Source organism: Protopterus annectens, chromosome 1.part1, assembly GCF_019279795.1.
Source record: "Protopterus annectens isolate FY-2018-M chromosome 1.part1, PAN1.0, whole genome shotgun sequence".
Taxonomy (NCBI): domain Eukaryota; kingdom Metazoa; phylum Chordata; order Ceratodontiformes; family Protopteridae; genus Protopterus; species Protopterus annectens.
Genome location: NC_056726.1, coordinates 1,634,998,708 through 1,635,016,180, shown reverse-complemented (window position 1 = coordinate 1,635,016,180; position 17,473 = coordinate 1,634,998,708). Strand labels below are relative to the sequence as shown.

General features: G+C 43.0%; 1 protein-coding gene across 1 annotated transcript in view; it reads left to right on the top strand.

Annotated features, from left to right (window-relative positions):
• The window catches only part of GNL2 (G protein nucleolar 2), an 859,639-nt gene that overhangs the window by 717,034 nt on the left and 125,132 nt on the right, over window positions 1-17,473 (top strand). The window contains 1 exon segment of the mRNA XM_044083721.1: window positions 6,733-6,805. Within this exon segment, the coding sequence (XP_043939656.1) occupies window positions 6,733-6,805 (73 nt within the window).

Below are 17,473 nucleotides of genomic sequence, written 5' to 3'. Positions count from 1 at the left end.
GGGGTGCCTACAGAGGACTTACAGTGGCAAGGTAATAACAGAGGCACAGACACAGCCACTACCACTACAACAGCACAATCACAGTGACTTGATTCTAACTCCGCCTACCAGGGAACAAATAGCAGCACCATTAGGCGGAAAATTAACCTTATTTTCAAGAACTGGCACTATATCACAAAAGACAAGTGGATTTTGCAAACCATAGACCAAGGTTACCGGTTCCACTTCCACACTTTACCAGTCAAAAGAGGAATGCCAAACCTGCCTCCAAATCAAAACAGAAGCTCTACAGCAGATAATGCAATTAACAAAGATGAGAGCTGTGGAAAGAGTACCAATAACAGAACAAGGCAAAGGATTCTACTCCAGACTATTCCTAGTTCCAAGAAAGGAAAAAGTTGGAGACCTATTCTCGACCTGTCCACCTTAAATACATACATCATTGTCCCAAAATTCAAAATGCTGACCCTACAGCAACTTCTTCCCATGCTGGGCAAGGAGTGTTGGCTGGTAACTCTAGATCTCAAGGAGGCATACCTGACCAATTTGCAGAAGATACCTCAGATTTCTTGCAGGATCAGAGCACTATCAATTCTCAGCATTGCCCTTTGGCTTATCTACTATTCACAAAATGCCTGGCATCAGCTGCAGACTACAGGGAATCCAAATTTATCCATACCTGGACGACTGCCTGCTACAAGGGACAACAAAAGCAAGCTGACAACAGATTTACAAAGGGTCATTTACTTGCTACAAGCACTGGGATACACAGTCAATTTACAAAAGTCAAGGCTGATACCATCCCAAACAAGGACATTCTTGGTGGACACAGTAAAACAAATGGCATTCCTAACTGCAGAAAAACAAAAGAACTCTCTTTACTTCTTGGCACTAACAAGACAGAACAAGCTAACAGCAAGAAAAGTTCTGCAGGCCTTGGGCTTCATGGCATCATGCATAATCTTGGTTCCACATGCCAGACTACATATGAGAAAACTACAGTGGTACCTAAAGAATTTATGGTCCCAACACAGGCACAGCCTAGAAGCAGAAATTCCACTAATCCCATGCCTAAAACAGGAGTTCCTATGGTGGGCTCAAGCATGCCAGTCAAACCCAGGCCTACCCTTTCACAACTATCAAGCAAGCCAAACCATCACAACAGACACCTCAGACCTAGGATGGGGGGCTCACATGCTGGACAAATGCAAGGATTGTGGGCAGGACCAGCTTCACCTGCACATCAACCTAAAAGAAATGCTGGCAGTAAAACTGGCAATCCAAAAATTCAGACCATTTCTCAAAGAAGGCCATTTGATGATAAGGACAGACAACACCACAGTCATGTGGTACATCAACAAACAGGGAGGCACTCATTCATACCCCCTATGCAGAATGACTTTGGACCTTTGGAACCTGGCACTCAGCTACAACATCCAGTTACAGGCAATATTTGTACGAAAGGAGAATACTCTAGCAGACATGTTAAGCAGAACCACCTCGGATGCTCACGAATGGATGCTACACCCGGACATCTTCAAGACCATCTCAAAGAAATGGGGAATGCCACAGATAGATCTATTCCCTCTCAATCACCAGCTCAAAATATTCTGCACAAGGACATTCCACCCACTTGCATGGAAAGTGGATTAGCTCGCCTCCTTCAGCTGGAAAGGTCTGACAGCATATGCATTCCCATCTCTTCCCTTGATACACAAGGTATTACTAAAATCAAGGAGGAGCGTCCAAGGATAACCCTGATAGCTCCAAACTGGCCAAGACAACACTGGTACCCATTGCTGAGGAGCATGTCTGACAAAATGTAGTCAATACCCCTGTTGCCTTGGTTGTTAACTCAGAACAACTACAGCATCATGCATCCAACCCTAAAAGCGTTGCAACTGACTGCATGGAACATCACATAGCAGCAACTAATCCAGAACTTTCCCAAAGGGTTAAAGACATTATCCTTGAAGCCCACAGACCTTCAACAAGAAGGAACTATGCAGGAAAATGGAAAAGGTTTGTCATTTGGAGTGCTGAAAGAGGAAAAGATGTGTCGAATATAGATATTGCTAACATTCTGGAGTATTTGGCAGAGCTTCTACATACAGGCCTGTCCTATTCCTCCATCAAGATACATGCATCAGCTATTTCAGCAGAATACAGCTTTGATCCACCTGTCTTTTCACATCCTTTACTCAGGCAGTTCCTCAGAGGGATCAAGAATGTAAAACCTCCTAGGAAACCACCATTGCCAACTTGGGATTTGAACTTTGTGCTAGAAAAGTTGACACTGCACCTTTGAACCAGCAGCAACAGCAGACCTGCAGCATCTATCGTGGAAAACTGCTTTCCTACTGGCAATAACCTCAGCAAGGAGGGTTTCTGAACTTCAGGCCCTAATGGCAGTACAACCCTTCCTAATCTTCCACCAAGATAGAGTGTCCATGAGGACTAATCCTACATTTATGCCTAAGGTGGTATCCAGAGTGTCTTTAAACCAGGCAATCCACCTACCTACCTTCTTCCCAACCCACAAAACAGAGGGGAAAGAATGCTGCATACCTTGGATGTACATAGACAGCTACGCTACTACCTGGACAGAACAAAAGTAACAGAAAAACTGACCAGCTTTTGTAGCCTATGCAACAGGAAGGGAAGGAAAAGCTATTTCCAAACAGACAATCTCCAAATGGATAGGAAATTGCATACGATTCTGTTACTCCTTCCATGGAAAACCAATTCCACAGAACATAAGGCCTCATTCTACAAGGGCAACAGCCACTACCACAGCCTTCTTACGAGGAGTGGCAACCAAGGACATTATTGAGGCGGCGGACCTCTGTGCATACATTTGCCAAACATTATAATTTACCTCTGTATTCCAGATCCCGAGCAGGGTTTGCCACTGCTGTACTGCAAGGGATCCTAACCACACCATAATCTATTCTTCCTCCTCCCCTAGCTGGCTATGGTATTCTAGACTGCAGATGCATCCATGAAGGACATAGTACAGTTTTGTACCTACCATAAATGTAGATGTCCGAACTGGATAGCATCTGCAGTCAGGATTACCCTCCCACCTTCCCCTCTGTGGTACTCCTAGGGTATTTACCCTCTTAATAGCTAGCTGGTGGGGGGAGTCTCTTATGGTGTATTTGTTTGTATATATGTACATACATGCTTATTTTTGTGTTTGCCTTCTATCTTTTTGGAAACATTGGCATTTACCCAAAATTTAGCCTTCCAAGAGGGCAACTGGCATCTGGGGCAAGAAACACTGAGGAAAATGGCGTCGGCTGATGCCTTTATACCAGACCAGCAGAGATGACGGTGAAGTCGACATCAGCAGGCTGCCTGACGACAGGACAACCCAGTTGTTATGACTGCAGATGCTATCCAGTTCGGACATCTACATTTATGGTAGGTACAAAACTGTACTTTTTCTCCCCTCCATCCTTTTTGGTAATATAGTCCATCACCAATATGATCAGCAGTGAACTCTGAAGTAAACACTGACACACACCTACTCCCACTAGGAACCCCTCTGTGAGTCTGGACACTGTTCGTATTTGTGTCATTGGTTCCTTGTTTATAGCCTGCACTAATTCTACTATGTTTTGGGGACTTCTAACCATCGCAGGCATGTCCTAATCAGCTGACATGGGATTGTGACATTTGCTTTCTGTACGTCTATGAATGCCTGGTTGCTCATCTCTAGCTTTTTCTTCTCTGTCTCACTGCAAACATCGGGTTGGTTGTGCCGTACCCTAATCTGAATCCAAACTGCTCATCTCCCGTTTTACTTTTCTACTTCTCTGTGTATTCGTTTATCAATCAAACTGTCCGCCACTTTCATGCAGTGTGATAGGAGTTTAATACTGGCATATTGCCAACAGTTGTGAATGTCCCTTTTGCTCATATATACTGGTACTAGAATGCTTATTTCTCCGTCATCTGGGATATGCCTTTCTCTCCATACATACTGCTGTGATTACCTTCTGAAGCCATTTCTTCTCTAACATCTTGATTGTATCTGCTGCTTTCCTGACTTCATTGTTCCTTAGTGTTCTTACTTTTTGTAGAGCAGGCACGTCTTCCTCTTTTATCATAAGCAATGTCTTGGGACACTTTATCTTCTATGGGGTTTTTGTTCATTCAGATGTGGCTGGAAGTACTGTTTCTGATCTGCCTTTGATGTCCTTTGGACTGGTGAGCAAGTTGCTAATGTTATCCCTTATGAAGGGTGTCTGATGATCTTCTTTTATTTTTCTATCTTTGCCTTGCATCCTTGTAGAGTTTCTTTGTGCTGTCTGGTGAGTCACTTTCCAGAAGGCAATAGAATGCACCTAATACATTGTTCTTTGCTGTTGTGACAGCTTTTATTCGCAAACCAGTATTCTTTCTTTGACGGTTCTGTTTTTCCATCTCCCACTTTTTTCTACACCACTTCTTTATTTTGATAACTTCCTGGACTCCTACATTCTACCACCAGCTTCTCTTAGGTACCTTATTTCTATACCTGGCTGTGCTGCATATCTGTTCTGTAGTTTCCACATGCAGTTTTGAGACATTTATGTTCTTCAACTCCACCTATTTCCTCATCTTCTTGAGGTGCTAGATTCTTTGAGTATTTCCTTGAACGTTTGTGCTTTTGCTGTATTCGCTTTCAAGTCTTCAGCCTTGTCTGTGTTGACCTTCTGACAACTTCTTCCAGCTGATTGTAGCCATCATTAGTTTATGCTGTTTGTGAAATGTTTTGCCAAAGACGACCCTACAATCTCGGATTCTATCCCAGTCCCCTTTCCTTCCTAGGATGAAGTCTACCTGAGTTGCATGTAGGCCACTCTTGTATATGATCATGTGACTGTCTGTCTTTCTAAACCATGTGTTGGGCACCATTAGGCCATTAGCCAGAAAGACGTCTAGAATGACCTGTCCTCCTTTATTCCTGTTCTCCCACCCACGTGAACCCAAGCAGTCCTCTGATCCTGTTCTGTCTGTCCTATTATGAGCATTCAGGTTTGCTATTATCAAGACAAGTGATGATGTCCTGTTTTATCTAGTAGTCCTGCAACTGCTACCTGACTGCACACTCTTCCTCACGATCACAATCCTGCTGTGGGGCATAGGCTGTGATTATGAATAGTGCCTTATCTTTGCACTGGGGTCAGATTGCCATGAGTCTGTTACTAATTATGATGACATCTCTCATTGTCTCCAGAAGAGTCTCTCACACCATTTCTGGTCTGTCCTGTCCCTGAATAGTAGACTATGGATCCCATTATTCAAAAATTCAGTGTTGCTAATTAAATTTGTACATGTACATTCCATCCCATAATCAGTAACCTTAAAGATTCAGTAATCACAGTGAGAAACGTAGTCACTTCTAGTATTTTTTCAAATCCCACTCATGTCATTGATGTAAAAAGTGTTCAAAATCACGTTCCCCTCCCCCACTTATCCTGTCTACCAAGATCCAGATCTACATGTGTTTTGGCATTGTAGGTGGACATTTTATGCCGGCACCAGTGAATCAACTCTCTTACACCTTAATGGAGAGATTTTAAACATCATTACCATTTATTTTTTTCTGCTGCAGTCAGATGTTTCCCCTCCCCCTTTGTAAACTAATCTGTGCCTTCTGTGATTTAATTTTCTGACTTCCAGTAATCATCTCTTCTTCTGTTCTTCCACCCTGAAACATTTATTTCTGTGTCTTAAAGTTTTCTTGCATACTTTTCTTTGTCCCATGTTCTTTTGCCAGTTCCTTGGCACTTCTTTCATGTGTGTATTCTTTTGTTTCCCACTTAGTTTTTTTCCCCCCGAAAGGAAAAGGTTGTTCCAGCCTTGAGTTCAGTCTGTACTTCTCATTTCTTTGCATACTGATTTTAGAACGATAAATTCTAAAACGTATATGTTACATAGGCTGCTTCATCTGTTTTTGCAGCTTACACTGTGTGCCTCCTTTTTCATTTTTTTTCATTACTGGTTATTTTTCCTGGTTACATGTGACATATCTAAGTTGTTCTTTGAGGTGCCAGGCCCAAATTGAGTGATGTTAGTAGGGGCTGGCAGGGTAACAAAAGGCCTCAGTGGAGAAGAAAACATTAACAAAAATATAGTTTGTCTTTTTATCCCCTGTTAATGCCTGCCAGTTGGACACCTGTTCTCCTGCTTAGTAAGGGGTCGTCATCCAAATAATCCCAGATTCCCATTGACCCCTCAGCAGCCTGATGCAGGCCCTCCCACAGTGCTGGCTTGTGGTCACGTATTCTTTCTGCACTGTTCACTGTTAAAATGCCTAACTTCAGTACTTGGTTGGGTGCATGCATTGTGGCCATTTCACTCTGCCGTTACCATGTGGGTGCCGGTAATACAGCCAACCAGGAAGCATCATTTCCATCCAGCATGGGTGAGTAGATATTGTCCACTAACCCCCACCCTCCCCTGTTGGCTTCTGTAATTCCCATGCCACTTAATCACTCCCAGGTTGTGTGGCTCACAGGCTGGATTTTTTTCAGTCTGTGAGAATGAGGCAGCTAACGTTGTACAGTTTACCTTGCTAATATTCTGCCACAACTGCTTCTTATTAACTCATCTGCTGTAACTGAAGGCATGCATCTTTAGATTTTGCAGTGACCAGCAGCAGAGCTGCAAAATGTAATATGATATCATTTAAGTTTTTATTGCCCTTGCTTAAAAATGTAATTTTTCAGGACCAGCAAGAAGTAAGAAGAAGAGGAAACTCCAGGATGAAGAGGAAGAAGAGCCACTACCGAGGAAGCTTTCGTCAAAAGAGGCAAGTGAAGTATTTTTCTTATTTTATATTACAGTAATCACAAGCTAGGAGTGTCATTCTCCAGAATTAGTAATGGCTCTGTGGTGAAATCATTGTTGTAGTATTTTTGATCTTCCTTGCAATGTTATGCTTTACATTTGTTGTTGTTTATCCTTCTCTGAAAGGTCCACAATATAGCCCGGAATTAGTTTATCACAACATAATGCTTTCTTCAGAAGTGTACAAATCACAGAAAGCATTGTATCTTTCATAAGGTATTGTCAACACTGTATTGGAATCGGCATCCATTTTGATAACTTGAGCATTTGTTAATAAAGGATTGCAAAAGAAGTGTAATGTTTATTGAAAGTCATCGAAGATGATTGTGAATCTTAAGATCAGACTTAAGAAGCCTTTTTTTACTGCATAAAAGCGACGTGGTGGAGCTCTTGGATTATGTGGCCCAGCAGGTATGACACTAGCCCTGAGAAAGTATGCTACCGTCACCCAGAATGATACCACAGTACAAACAAAAAATGATTGCCTTCATTTGGCTAAGTTTCTGGTGTCATTCTGAGGGGATCCAGTATCTGTCTGCTTGGGATGACATGATTGACAGACCTCAATGCTTTGCCAGAGATGGCCTGCATCTGTCACCCCTGGGTTTCTGGGTACTGGCTAAGGCTCTTGCCACCCTTTTAATGCCTTTTTTAGGCGGTGTTCCAAAGTCCAAAGTACCACCGTAACAGCTATAAATAAATGCAATCTGAGGGTCATGCTGCTCAACGTTAGAAGTCTAAATCTCAAGATGCACTCCCTCGAAGCACTCCTCAAAATGGAGTACATCAACATTTGTGCTGTAATGGAGACATTGTTTAAAGCGGAAGAAATCACCCCTGTGCTACCAGGCTATAACTCATTCCACACCTTTTGGTCCCAAAACATGGACAGAAGCTTCAAAGGAGGTGGTGTCTCCATATTCATAAAGAATATGTACACCTCCAGACTAGTAGCCCAGCATAAAGCATCTGAGATACTGTAGATAAAACTAACATATTGGGTAAGACGGCGATCCAAGTCATAGCCTGCTATAGGTCCCCAATCATGTCCCTAGACTCTCACTTCACATTCCTAAGCACCCTGGAATCTATCAAGGCCCAACCCAACACTCTCTTACTAGGAGACTTCAACTACCCCTCCATCAACTGGGAAAACTACTCAAGCACCAATAGACTGCCCTAATGGTTCCTGGAGTTCATCACTTCTAATGCCCTGGACCAGCTCATTCTGACCCCCACTAGAGGAAGCAACATCCTTGACCTGGTTATTACTAACATGGGTGACCGTTGCTCTACACCAGTAGTCAATCCCTCCATGGTGAGATCCGACCATAAACTAATCACCATGGAAATCCACCCCCCCACGCAAAAGTAACCACCTTGAAAAACTTCTCCAAAGCTGACTTTGGACTTCTAAAAATAGAAGTGGCCAATTTCATGGAAAACAGCTGCATGACTGATGAATCATACACCAGTGCACTGTATGAACATGTACACAAATACATGAAACTAGCCATACCCAACAGAACCAAGACACTCTCCTCCAAAAAAACTAAGACAATCTGGTGGTCCCCTGCCATTAATAAACTCTACAACAGAAGGAAGAAACTGTTGCAGAAAAAGGTGAAGTCCCAAGACTGGAAAAACTCCCTTAATAGCCTCAACAAAAAGTTGCGATCCCTCATCAAATCCTCTAAAGCCAGCTATGAAGGCAGAATTGCGGCAGACACTAAAAACAATCACAAAGCCTTCTATAGCTATATCAAGAACCTCCATAGCAATACTCAGATTTGCTCCGAGATACTGCACAATGGTAACTCCTATACTCAGCCAACAGATATTGCCAAAGTACTGGCTGACAGATTCAGTGGCAACTTTACCCCTTTCTCCCCCTTAAAGGACCAATCACAATACCGGAAGAATCTCAGGCACCCAACATTACTGCAGCACAGGTTAAAGCTGCATTGTCCAAGGCCAAGAATACAGCTTCCGTGGGACCCGATAATATCCCTGGCTTTGTTCTACATGAACTACAAAGCAAACTGGCACCACATCTGTGTGCCCTGTTCAGTCACAGCCTCACCTTAGGCTTTGTCCCTACTGAATGGCGCACTGCTGCAGTCATCCCTCTCCATAAAGGGAGAGCGACTACAGACCCTGGGAATTATTGCCCCATTAGTCTGAGTGTGATATGTAAAGCTATGGAGCGCATCATCATGGACCTGATTAACAAAGATATAGGAAATCTCCAAACTCTAGACCCCACGCAGTTTGGCTTTGTGAAAGGAAGATCATGCCTGCTCAACCTGGTTGAGTTCTTTGAGTTAGTCACTAGGGCTGTGGATGTAGGTATGGCAGTGCATACAGACTACCTCAATCTAGACAAGGCCTTTGATACCATTCCTCACTTGGGAATTATTGATAAACTCACCAAACTAGACATCAACCCCTATATCACTAGGTGTGTTGCAAATTGGCTCATAGATAAAAAAAACACAGTGTGAAAGTAGCGAACTCCAAGTCAGACTGCCGATCAGTCACTGGTGGAGTCCCACAGGGATTGGTCTGCTGTTTGGTATCTACTTCTCAGAAGTCCAGGCCACACACAAAGGGACTCTGGCTGACTAAGTTCGCAGACGACTGCAAGCTGGGAACCATTGTTAACTCCCCAAGTGATGCAAACATCCTACATAAAGGCCTCACTGAGACCAGTGACTGGTGTTGAAGCCATGGCCTTAAGCCTAACGCCAAAAATTGCATAGTTATCCCCTTTGGTAAAAACTGTGTTCCCACTAATTACCACATCGATGGGAGCCCACTGAACACTGAAGGCATTATAAGAGATCTGAGGACGCAGGTTGATAGCAACCTCTCCTTCGACCACCACATTGCCACTGTGGTCAGAAAGTCATTCTGTGTGGCACATCTCATTACCAAGGGTTTTGCATCCAGGAAGAAAGAGGTAATAGTCTCTTTGTACTCTTCCCTCATTAGTCCAATCATCGAGTGTAATGCCCCATATGGTATGTACCTCACTAGACACCTGCAACAGCTGGAGAGGCCACAGAAGTACCTCACAAAGGGGATCATAGGCATTAAACACATCTCCTACATGGACAGACTCAAAAGACTCCAGCTATTCTCTGTCTCATATCGCCTACTTAGAGGTGATCTCTGCTTGACTTACAAAGCCATGTCTGACCCAGCTCTGTTAGGAAATGCTACATCTAAAGAAATCCCTTTCCTTTCGCTCCACACACTCCAGAGACTTCAGCCTCATTAACACAATCAACAGAACATGCTGGTGGGACAGGTTCCTCACCCAGAGACTGCCCGTGCTCTGGAATAGACTTCCCATACATGTCAAGCAGAGCACCTCGCTGACCCTTTTCAAGAGAAATCTTGATGAGTGGATGAGTAATAGAAAGTTCACCCTGGGGATCACTCCAGTGGCTCTACTTGATAGAGGCACTGGCAACTAATGTCTGGTGGCACGATGACAGGGCACTTCTATGGGCTAGGCTTGTAAAGGCTCCAGGACCATTAGCCTAGTACACACCCATGAACTCTTAGGAATTTCCCCTCCAATTTCCTCAGTTTGGTAGTATTTTTCTGCATCTTTCCTATACACTGAAGTACATGGGTCATGCTTCGGTATAGGAGAACAGTCCTTGTCTCTGTGCTACTCAGATCTGAAGATGTCACTTTTCATTCTATCCTCAACATATGGACTCTGATCGGACTTGGCCATTAGTATTGCTCGTGATCACCAAAAAGCTCTTGAGCCCCTTCCCTACCCACAATACACCAACCCAACATGCCTTAGATCTCGTTTGCCAACAAGTCTGAGCTCTCGAGTTATTTCTTGTTAAGATTTACAAGAACATCCTTTCATTCTCCCTCAGCCCAAGGCTATAAATGACCACAGACATTTCCCAGATGGGGGGGCCCTTCGTGGGGAAGATAGTCCAAGGTAGTTGGTCCCCTAAAGAGGCCAACCTGCATATTAGTGTTTTGGAAATGAGAGCGGTGCTCTTAGCATTCCAGGCATTCCAAGACTCAGTCCTTTTTGGGACAATTGCGATCCAGACAGGCAAACATGTTGGTAGTTTGGTACATCAGCAAACAAGGAGGAATCAGGACTTATCACTTGTGTCTAGACGCCCTCAGAGTGTGGCAATGGGTGATTTCTTCCAACTGCTTTCTGATAGCAAGGCACATTCTAGGGAAATCCAACATGATAGCAGATAAACTGAGCAGGTCCATTCTTCTACCTCATGAGTGGTCTTTCAGCCGTGCAGTGGCAAATTTGATTTTCTGTCAGTGGGGCCAGCCTTGCTGCGATCTTTTTGCATCCCCCGTAAACAAGTGCAGCAGCTTCTTTGCCCTAATCCGCTGGGGGAACCACCGAGGAATGCTCAACTCTACAGTTTGCCCCCCGGTCTGCTCTCTGCCTACCACCCAAATCCCCCAATTCCCTGGTTGAAGAGAAAAGTAATCCTGTGTACCTTACTGGCCTCAGCAGATTTGGTTTCTCTTCCTTTGACCTCATCTGCTTTACCCAGCTTGGATTCTGGATCCAATTCCAGACCTCCTGTCTCACCCGACAGGCATGATTCATGTGGATATCTCAAACCTTAAGCTAACAGCATGGTTTCTCCAGTCCCTTTAACAGCCAGACATTCGATGGCTGTTTTCCCCTGTCCACAAGATACTTTTGTCTTCCCATAAGCCCTCCACCAGAAAACTTTACAGAAGTAAATGGAAATGGTTCATTTTTTGGGCACAGCAGAAATGCATTGATCCTTTTTCAGCCCCTGTACAAAGTGTTCTCGAATTTCTGGCAGCAGTTTTTAATGAGGGAATTAGTTCCTCAAGTATCAGCAGCAATGTCTAATTTCCATACTGGATTTGAGAATTCTTCTTTGGCTTCATCTAAGCTTTGTAAAGCCTTTTTGCGAGACACCGTGCTACTAACACCCCCATATAAAGAGCCTACTCCACTATGAAATTTAAATTTGGTACTGCAGGCCTTAATTTATTCTCCCTTTGAACCAGCAGCTAAACATGTTCTTAAATTCCTGACCTGGAATGCTGTCTGTCTATTGGCCATTGCCTCTGCTAGAAGAATGTCAGAACTTCAGGCATTGTCTTCTAAACCTCCTTATTTGAGCTTTCATAAAGATAGAGTAAGACTACATGCAAATGCTTCTTTCCTTGCTAAGGTGGTGTCAAAATCCAATATTAATCAATCCATTAGCTTACCAGTCTTCTTTCCTAAATTTGTAAAAAAAATGAGGTATGTATAGATATATATATATATATATATATATATATATATATATATATATATATATATATATATATGTATATGCTTCATTTAGTGTATGTCCACAGAAAAGTACGTTTTTACCTACATAGAATGAATGATAGTAGAAAAACAGATCAATTATTCGTGTTCTTTGCAAATTCTAAATTGGGAAAATCAGTCGCAAAAGTGACTTTAGCCAGATGGCTGACAGAGTGTATATCATTTATCTACAAGAAGTTGCATCTGTTTTTCACAAAACCTTTAAAAGCCCATTTGACTAGGTTCATGGCAGCTTCTTCAGTGATTCTTGCTAGGGCTTCAGTGGACAACATATGTGCAGCTGCAACTTGGGCTAGTCCTCATACCTTTATTACGCATTACAAATTGGATCTGTTCTCAAGGGGAAGAACAGTCTTTGGCTCAACTGTGCTCAGGAATATCCTTCCTTAAAGTCCTCCCAGGAATTTAGGTAGCTGGGGACTGTGTCCTGCATGTTGAGGATAGAACGTAAGTTGACAACATCAGATAAAGAAGTTATGCACTTTATAACTTTCCATCTGTGTTGTCCATTTTCATTCTTCCTCAACTCCCCACCCTCTAACCCCCAACTTTTGTTTGTAATAGTGAATTTCTGGAAGAAATAAGGGCACCACTGTCCTTCTTATTGAGCCCGATATAGCATGCTTTATTATAATGTTTATATTATTCCCTTTACCTTTGTAAACAGCAAACAAGATCTGAGGTATGTTGGGGGTTGCTGCATTATGGGTAGGGAAGAGGCTTGAGAGCTTTTTGGTAATCATGAGCTATAGTAACGGCCGAGTTGGATCAAGGATCGGATCTGAACCCATGTGTTGAGGAAGAATGAAAATGGACAACACAGATGGAACACCATGGTAAGTACACAACTTGTTTTTTTCTACCATTTACACTTTTAATATTCACCATGGAAAAGTTCTGACGTTCTTTGCCTGAAAAGTTGAAAACTTGAAAGTGATCGTGTGGGACTAGATCAGAAGTCAGTGGTACTCAACAGCACTGTCTGATGCTTGTGTATACAGTATGATGTGAAGCAATTCTACCCAAAGCCAAGCCAGTGAAAGTTACGTAAGAGAACAGAAAAACATGAGGTTTACCCCAAGCCTCTAAAGATAGTAGTTGTTATATCTGCCTAGCACAGAGTCCCACCTAAAAGTCCTTGTAGTCCAACTTATGCAGTAGCAGCAACTTCTCTGCAGAGACCTGCATTAATGCCAAATTGTATTGAAATAATAATCTATAAACCATCTCTTGCCTTATGGAAGAGTATTTATCTTTGCATTCATAGTTCTTCTACCATCTCCTCTTTTAAATAAGCATTGAAAATGTGCTACTTCAATGAAATATAGTGCTGCTGCTTTAGTAAATCAACATTTTGCTACTTTGCTTTCATTGCCTTTTTGAAATTTTAGCTGTTTTCTTTTACAAATATATTTTGTAAGCTTTGTAAGTATGTGTAATACACATTTGTGTATGCTTAAAGTAATTTTAGCACTCTTCTTGTATCTTCATTTACACTGAATCGTATTATGTTCTTGTATTGTTCAAACTGTCTACTTCTGTTTGCAAAGTTCCAGTTTGTATTTATACTTTTATTTGTAATTTTGTTAGTTTTTTGCCTCTTGAAGTCCACCCACCCTGTTATCAAATGTATGTATGTATATATGTTTAAATCAGTCACTCCCTTGCCAATGCTAGAATAATGTTAAAAGGTGACAGAACTGAAGACGAAATTGTTGTTGCAACCACACACACACACACCCACACTACCTGCCCACAAGATAGATTTATGTGCCTTGCAGACTACAGGCTGCCCCTCAACTTGTGATGGGTTAAGTTTATGCCTTTCTTTAGCCAGTTATGATGCACCTTCTATCAGCTAACTTGAGGTTGTATCCTAGAGTGTCCACCTGTCCCGTAGACAAGTGTTTGGCATGTGTTAATACCCAGCCTGTTGCCATGGATCAATACTTTGAGTCCCTTGGCATGGCCTTCATGGTCACAGTCTGGACTGAGGGGAAGTAGACCACGACCGGTTGATTCATCAGCTGCTTGAAAACTGGTACAGTTTGAAATTATGGGAGCAGAAATGTGTCTGCAGAGAACAGAGACTGGTGGCACCAATAATGACGCAAACCCCTCCAGAACAAGTACTGTCTTTAGTGTGTGGTTCCCTGAGTGCCAGGACCTCATTGCCCAGCTCTTACATTTACCAGTCACACCTCCTCCATTGTAGTGTGTCTGTTGAGTGTAGCCAGAGCTACTGGTGGAAATACGGTTTGGGAGATTTTTCCTTGTTCCTTTTACCCTATGAGGGCAACGTAGAGGAGCATGATGCCCTTAAATGTCTAATGATAGCCTTACTGTGCTGTAGCATGCCACTTTCCTTGGGAAGATTTTCAGGCTGATTAACTCCTCCTCTGCCTTCACCCATAGGTGTCTCCATTATTTTATCTCAGTAAGAAGGATGAACACCCTTGGTTCATGCCACACATTGCACATGTCCTAAAGGAAGATGTATCTACAGCCTTGAAACATCCACATTCTGCTGCTATCTGCTACCAAGAAAATTTGTGCCTATACAATCCCTCAGCCAAATGGCGTAACATCTTTTGAAGGCACTCTAGGACATGCATCCATGTGATTTTTTGTTCTGTCCAGCACAGGTCAGAAGGACATCAGGAAGTTTTCACTTTATCCTTCCATTGAAAAGTTCAAAATTTTGAACTGACTTGACAAGAACATAGTCTCCTTTACTATGCAGGGAGTTATGCCCTTCAGCTGCCTGTTTAACCTGCCCTGGTTACCATCTTTTCAAGTGGAAAAGAGGCACTGAATAGGCTGGCAGACCTCTCTGCCTCGGAAATCAGGAGAGCCTGTTTTTGACCAAATCATGAACTTGGCTGTGGGCTTCCACATGACCCAATTTAGCTCTGATTCTGCTCATCCTGTGGGTAGTGCAGCTTGCTCAGAAATGTAGTTGCATTGAATGACATGGCTCAACGTCTCCTTTATGGATAAACTCTGGCAGGCCAAACTTGACACCCCTTTGGGCAGGCTTCCAAGGATCAGGTTGAGAACTTCCAAAAGGGAAAGTAGGCACTGACCACTGTGCAAGTTTGTATGATGTCCTAGTCTCACTTTACATCTTCTAGCCTGTCTTAGTTATTTTAGGATGAAGTCCCCTTATAGGATCAGGATGTCTTCTCTGCATCAGACAGTGTTGCTAGCCATATTCTTGCAGAGAGTGACTCTGTCACTGTGTATCAGTTAGTCTTGTCTGCCACACAGCAATACTCATTGTGGTGCTATTATTTGAGTTTGTCTTGGTTTTGAGATCCATCACCAAGGAGTACTGGTTGCTAGCTGTGGTCATTCCTTCACCCCCAGAAGGAACTATACTCAGACTAAATTGCCACCACAAAGGTATTTAAACAGGCCTGTATTCTAGTCCTTACAGAAGTCTTGGAGTCTGTCCCTCTTTCAGAGAGATGGAGAGAGAAATTAATGTTTTTTTTTTTATTCCAACCCCTTTTTTCTGAAAATGACAGGAGACTTGTGTCCTATTCTGAAGTTCAACAACTTCAACAAACACATGTCATGCCTCTAGGGCTGTTGGGTGAATGCATGAAGTCACTGGACATGATGGATGCCATTTGGCATGTCATTGTCTGCTATACTCACAGTAACGTCCTTCAGTACATTGTGGGTGGGCTTTACTTTCGTTTCAGTGTTGTCATTTTGTCTGTCATGTGCACAGTGTGTGTTTGCCAGAGTCCTAGCAGTGTTAGGGACTTTACACCACCTCTAAAAATTATGTATCCTTGATTCTTGGCTTTTGTTGTCCATAACGGATGCCCTAGTAGAACCCATTGCTTGGATTCTTCTATGGTTGCAGACACTTGGGATCACCATCAGCTGAGAGAAATCTTGTTCTTATCCCAAACCAGTAGATCTCTGTTAGGTTGCTATTTAATAGACTTCATTACTGGTCACTGCTGTCTGCATAGATGCAAAGGCAGTCATTGACTTGGCATTCTGGATGAGGATGTGGAGGTAGGTTGGAGCCTACTTTGTGTTGCACCTGTTGGGCCTGTGTCAGCACTGTCTTACTATCCAATTCAGATGTTCTTCATGTTTCACTGTTGCAGTCATCACACTTTGGTTATCTAACTACAGTTGTCCCTCAGTCAGCCCGAATACCAGAGTCTTAGTATTTCTGCATCAGATGCTGTCACTTCTTCCATGACGTCAGGTCGTCAGGGGTATAAAACAGGCAGCCAACGCCATTACATCAGTCTTTCTTGCTGAGGAGGAGCCTGAAGCAGAAGGAGTTTGCAAGTGCCTGTCAGCCGCTACCTGAAATTTTCGTTTTCGAATTTATAATCCTGAAGTCTTCTAAAGCGAAGTACCCCATTGGGGATCCTTTTTTCTTGCTCTAACCGATGTCAGAAAAAGTTAACCATTGTCTTGCCTGTGGAAAGCAAATACCTCACAGATATTTTCATTCTTACTGCGTCAACTGTTTAGGCCCAGACCACGACATCCCTCGCTGTCGGTTTTGTGCCTTATTTAATGACCGAACCATTCGTAGTTGGCTGTATTTGTCACTAAATTCTTTCACTCTCGTTCTCCATATTCCGAAATGGCTTCAGTAAGCCATCCAACTACCGATCTTCTGAAAAAACGTAAAGATAAAGACAGACCGCATAGGTCCAAAATTGCTGACGACGCTTCCATTAAGCTAGTCACCAGTCCGCTGGTACTCAGTGAGGCACCTTTGCAGCCCCTCATGCCCACTTCTGTGGATTCGCAGGCCTCTGCTTAGGCCCATTCAGAGTCTGGTATGCCATGAGATGCCTCTTTGTCTATGGAACCTATGGATGTCTCTACCTTGGATGGGTCTGGAACCCCTGTGCAGGCACTGGTTTCTGAGGGTGTATTCCATCCTACCAATGTTCGAATCAAACCGGCGACTTCTTTTTTTAGCTAAAACTACTAAGTTTCTTAGGCCCAGAGTACACACCACCCCTAGAAAACCGATAACCAAAGCACATGCTCAAGCTCCCATGCCACAAAAACAAATGCTTAAAATGTCTGAAGACCTTATTACCCTAATTAGGAGAAGCCAGCCTTCCCCTGCTAAGAGACAAAGAATTGAGTTTCCATCTGACTCTACAGACCAGGAGTCCGATGACTCTGACCCTTCTGATTATCAAGACATGCCCTTATCAGCCTATGAGGATTCAGATGCAGAGGAATCCATTCCCTCTGCCTCCC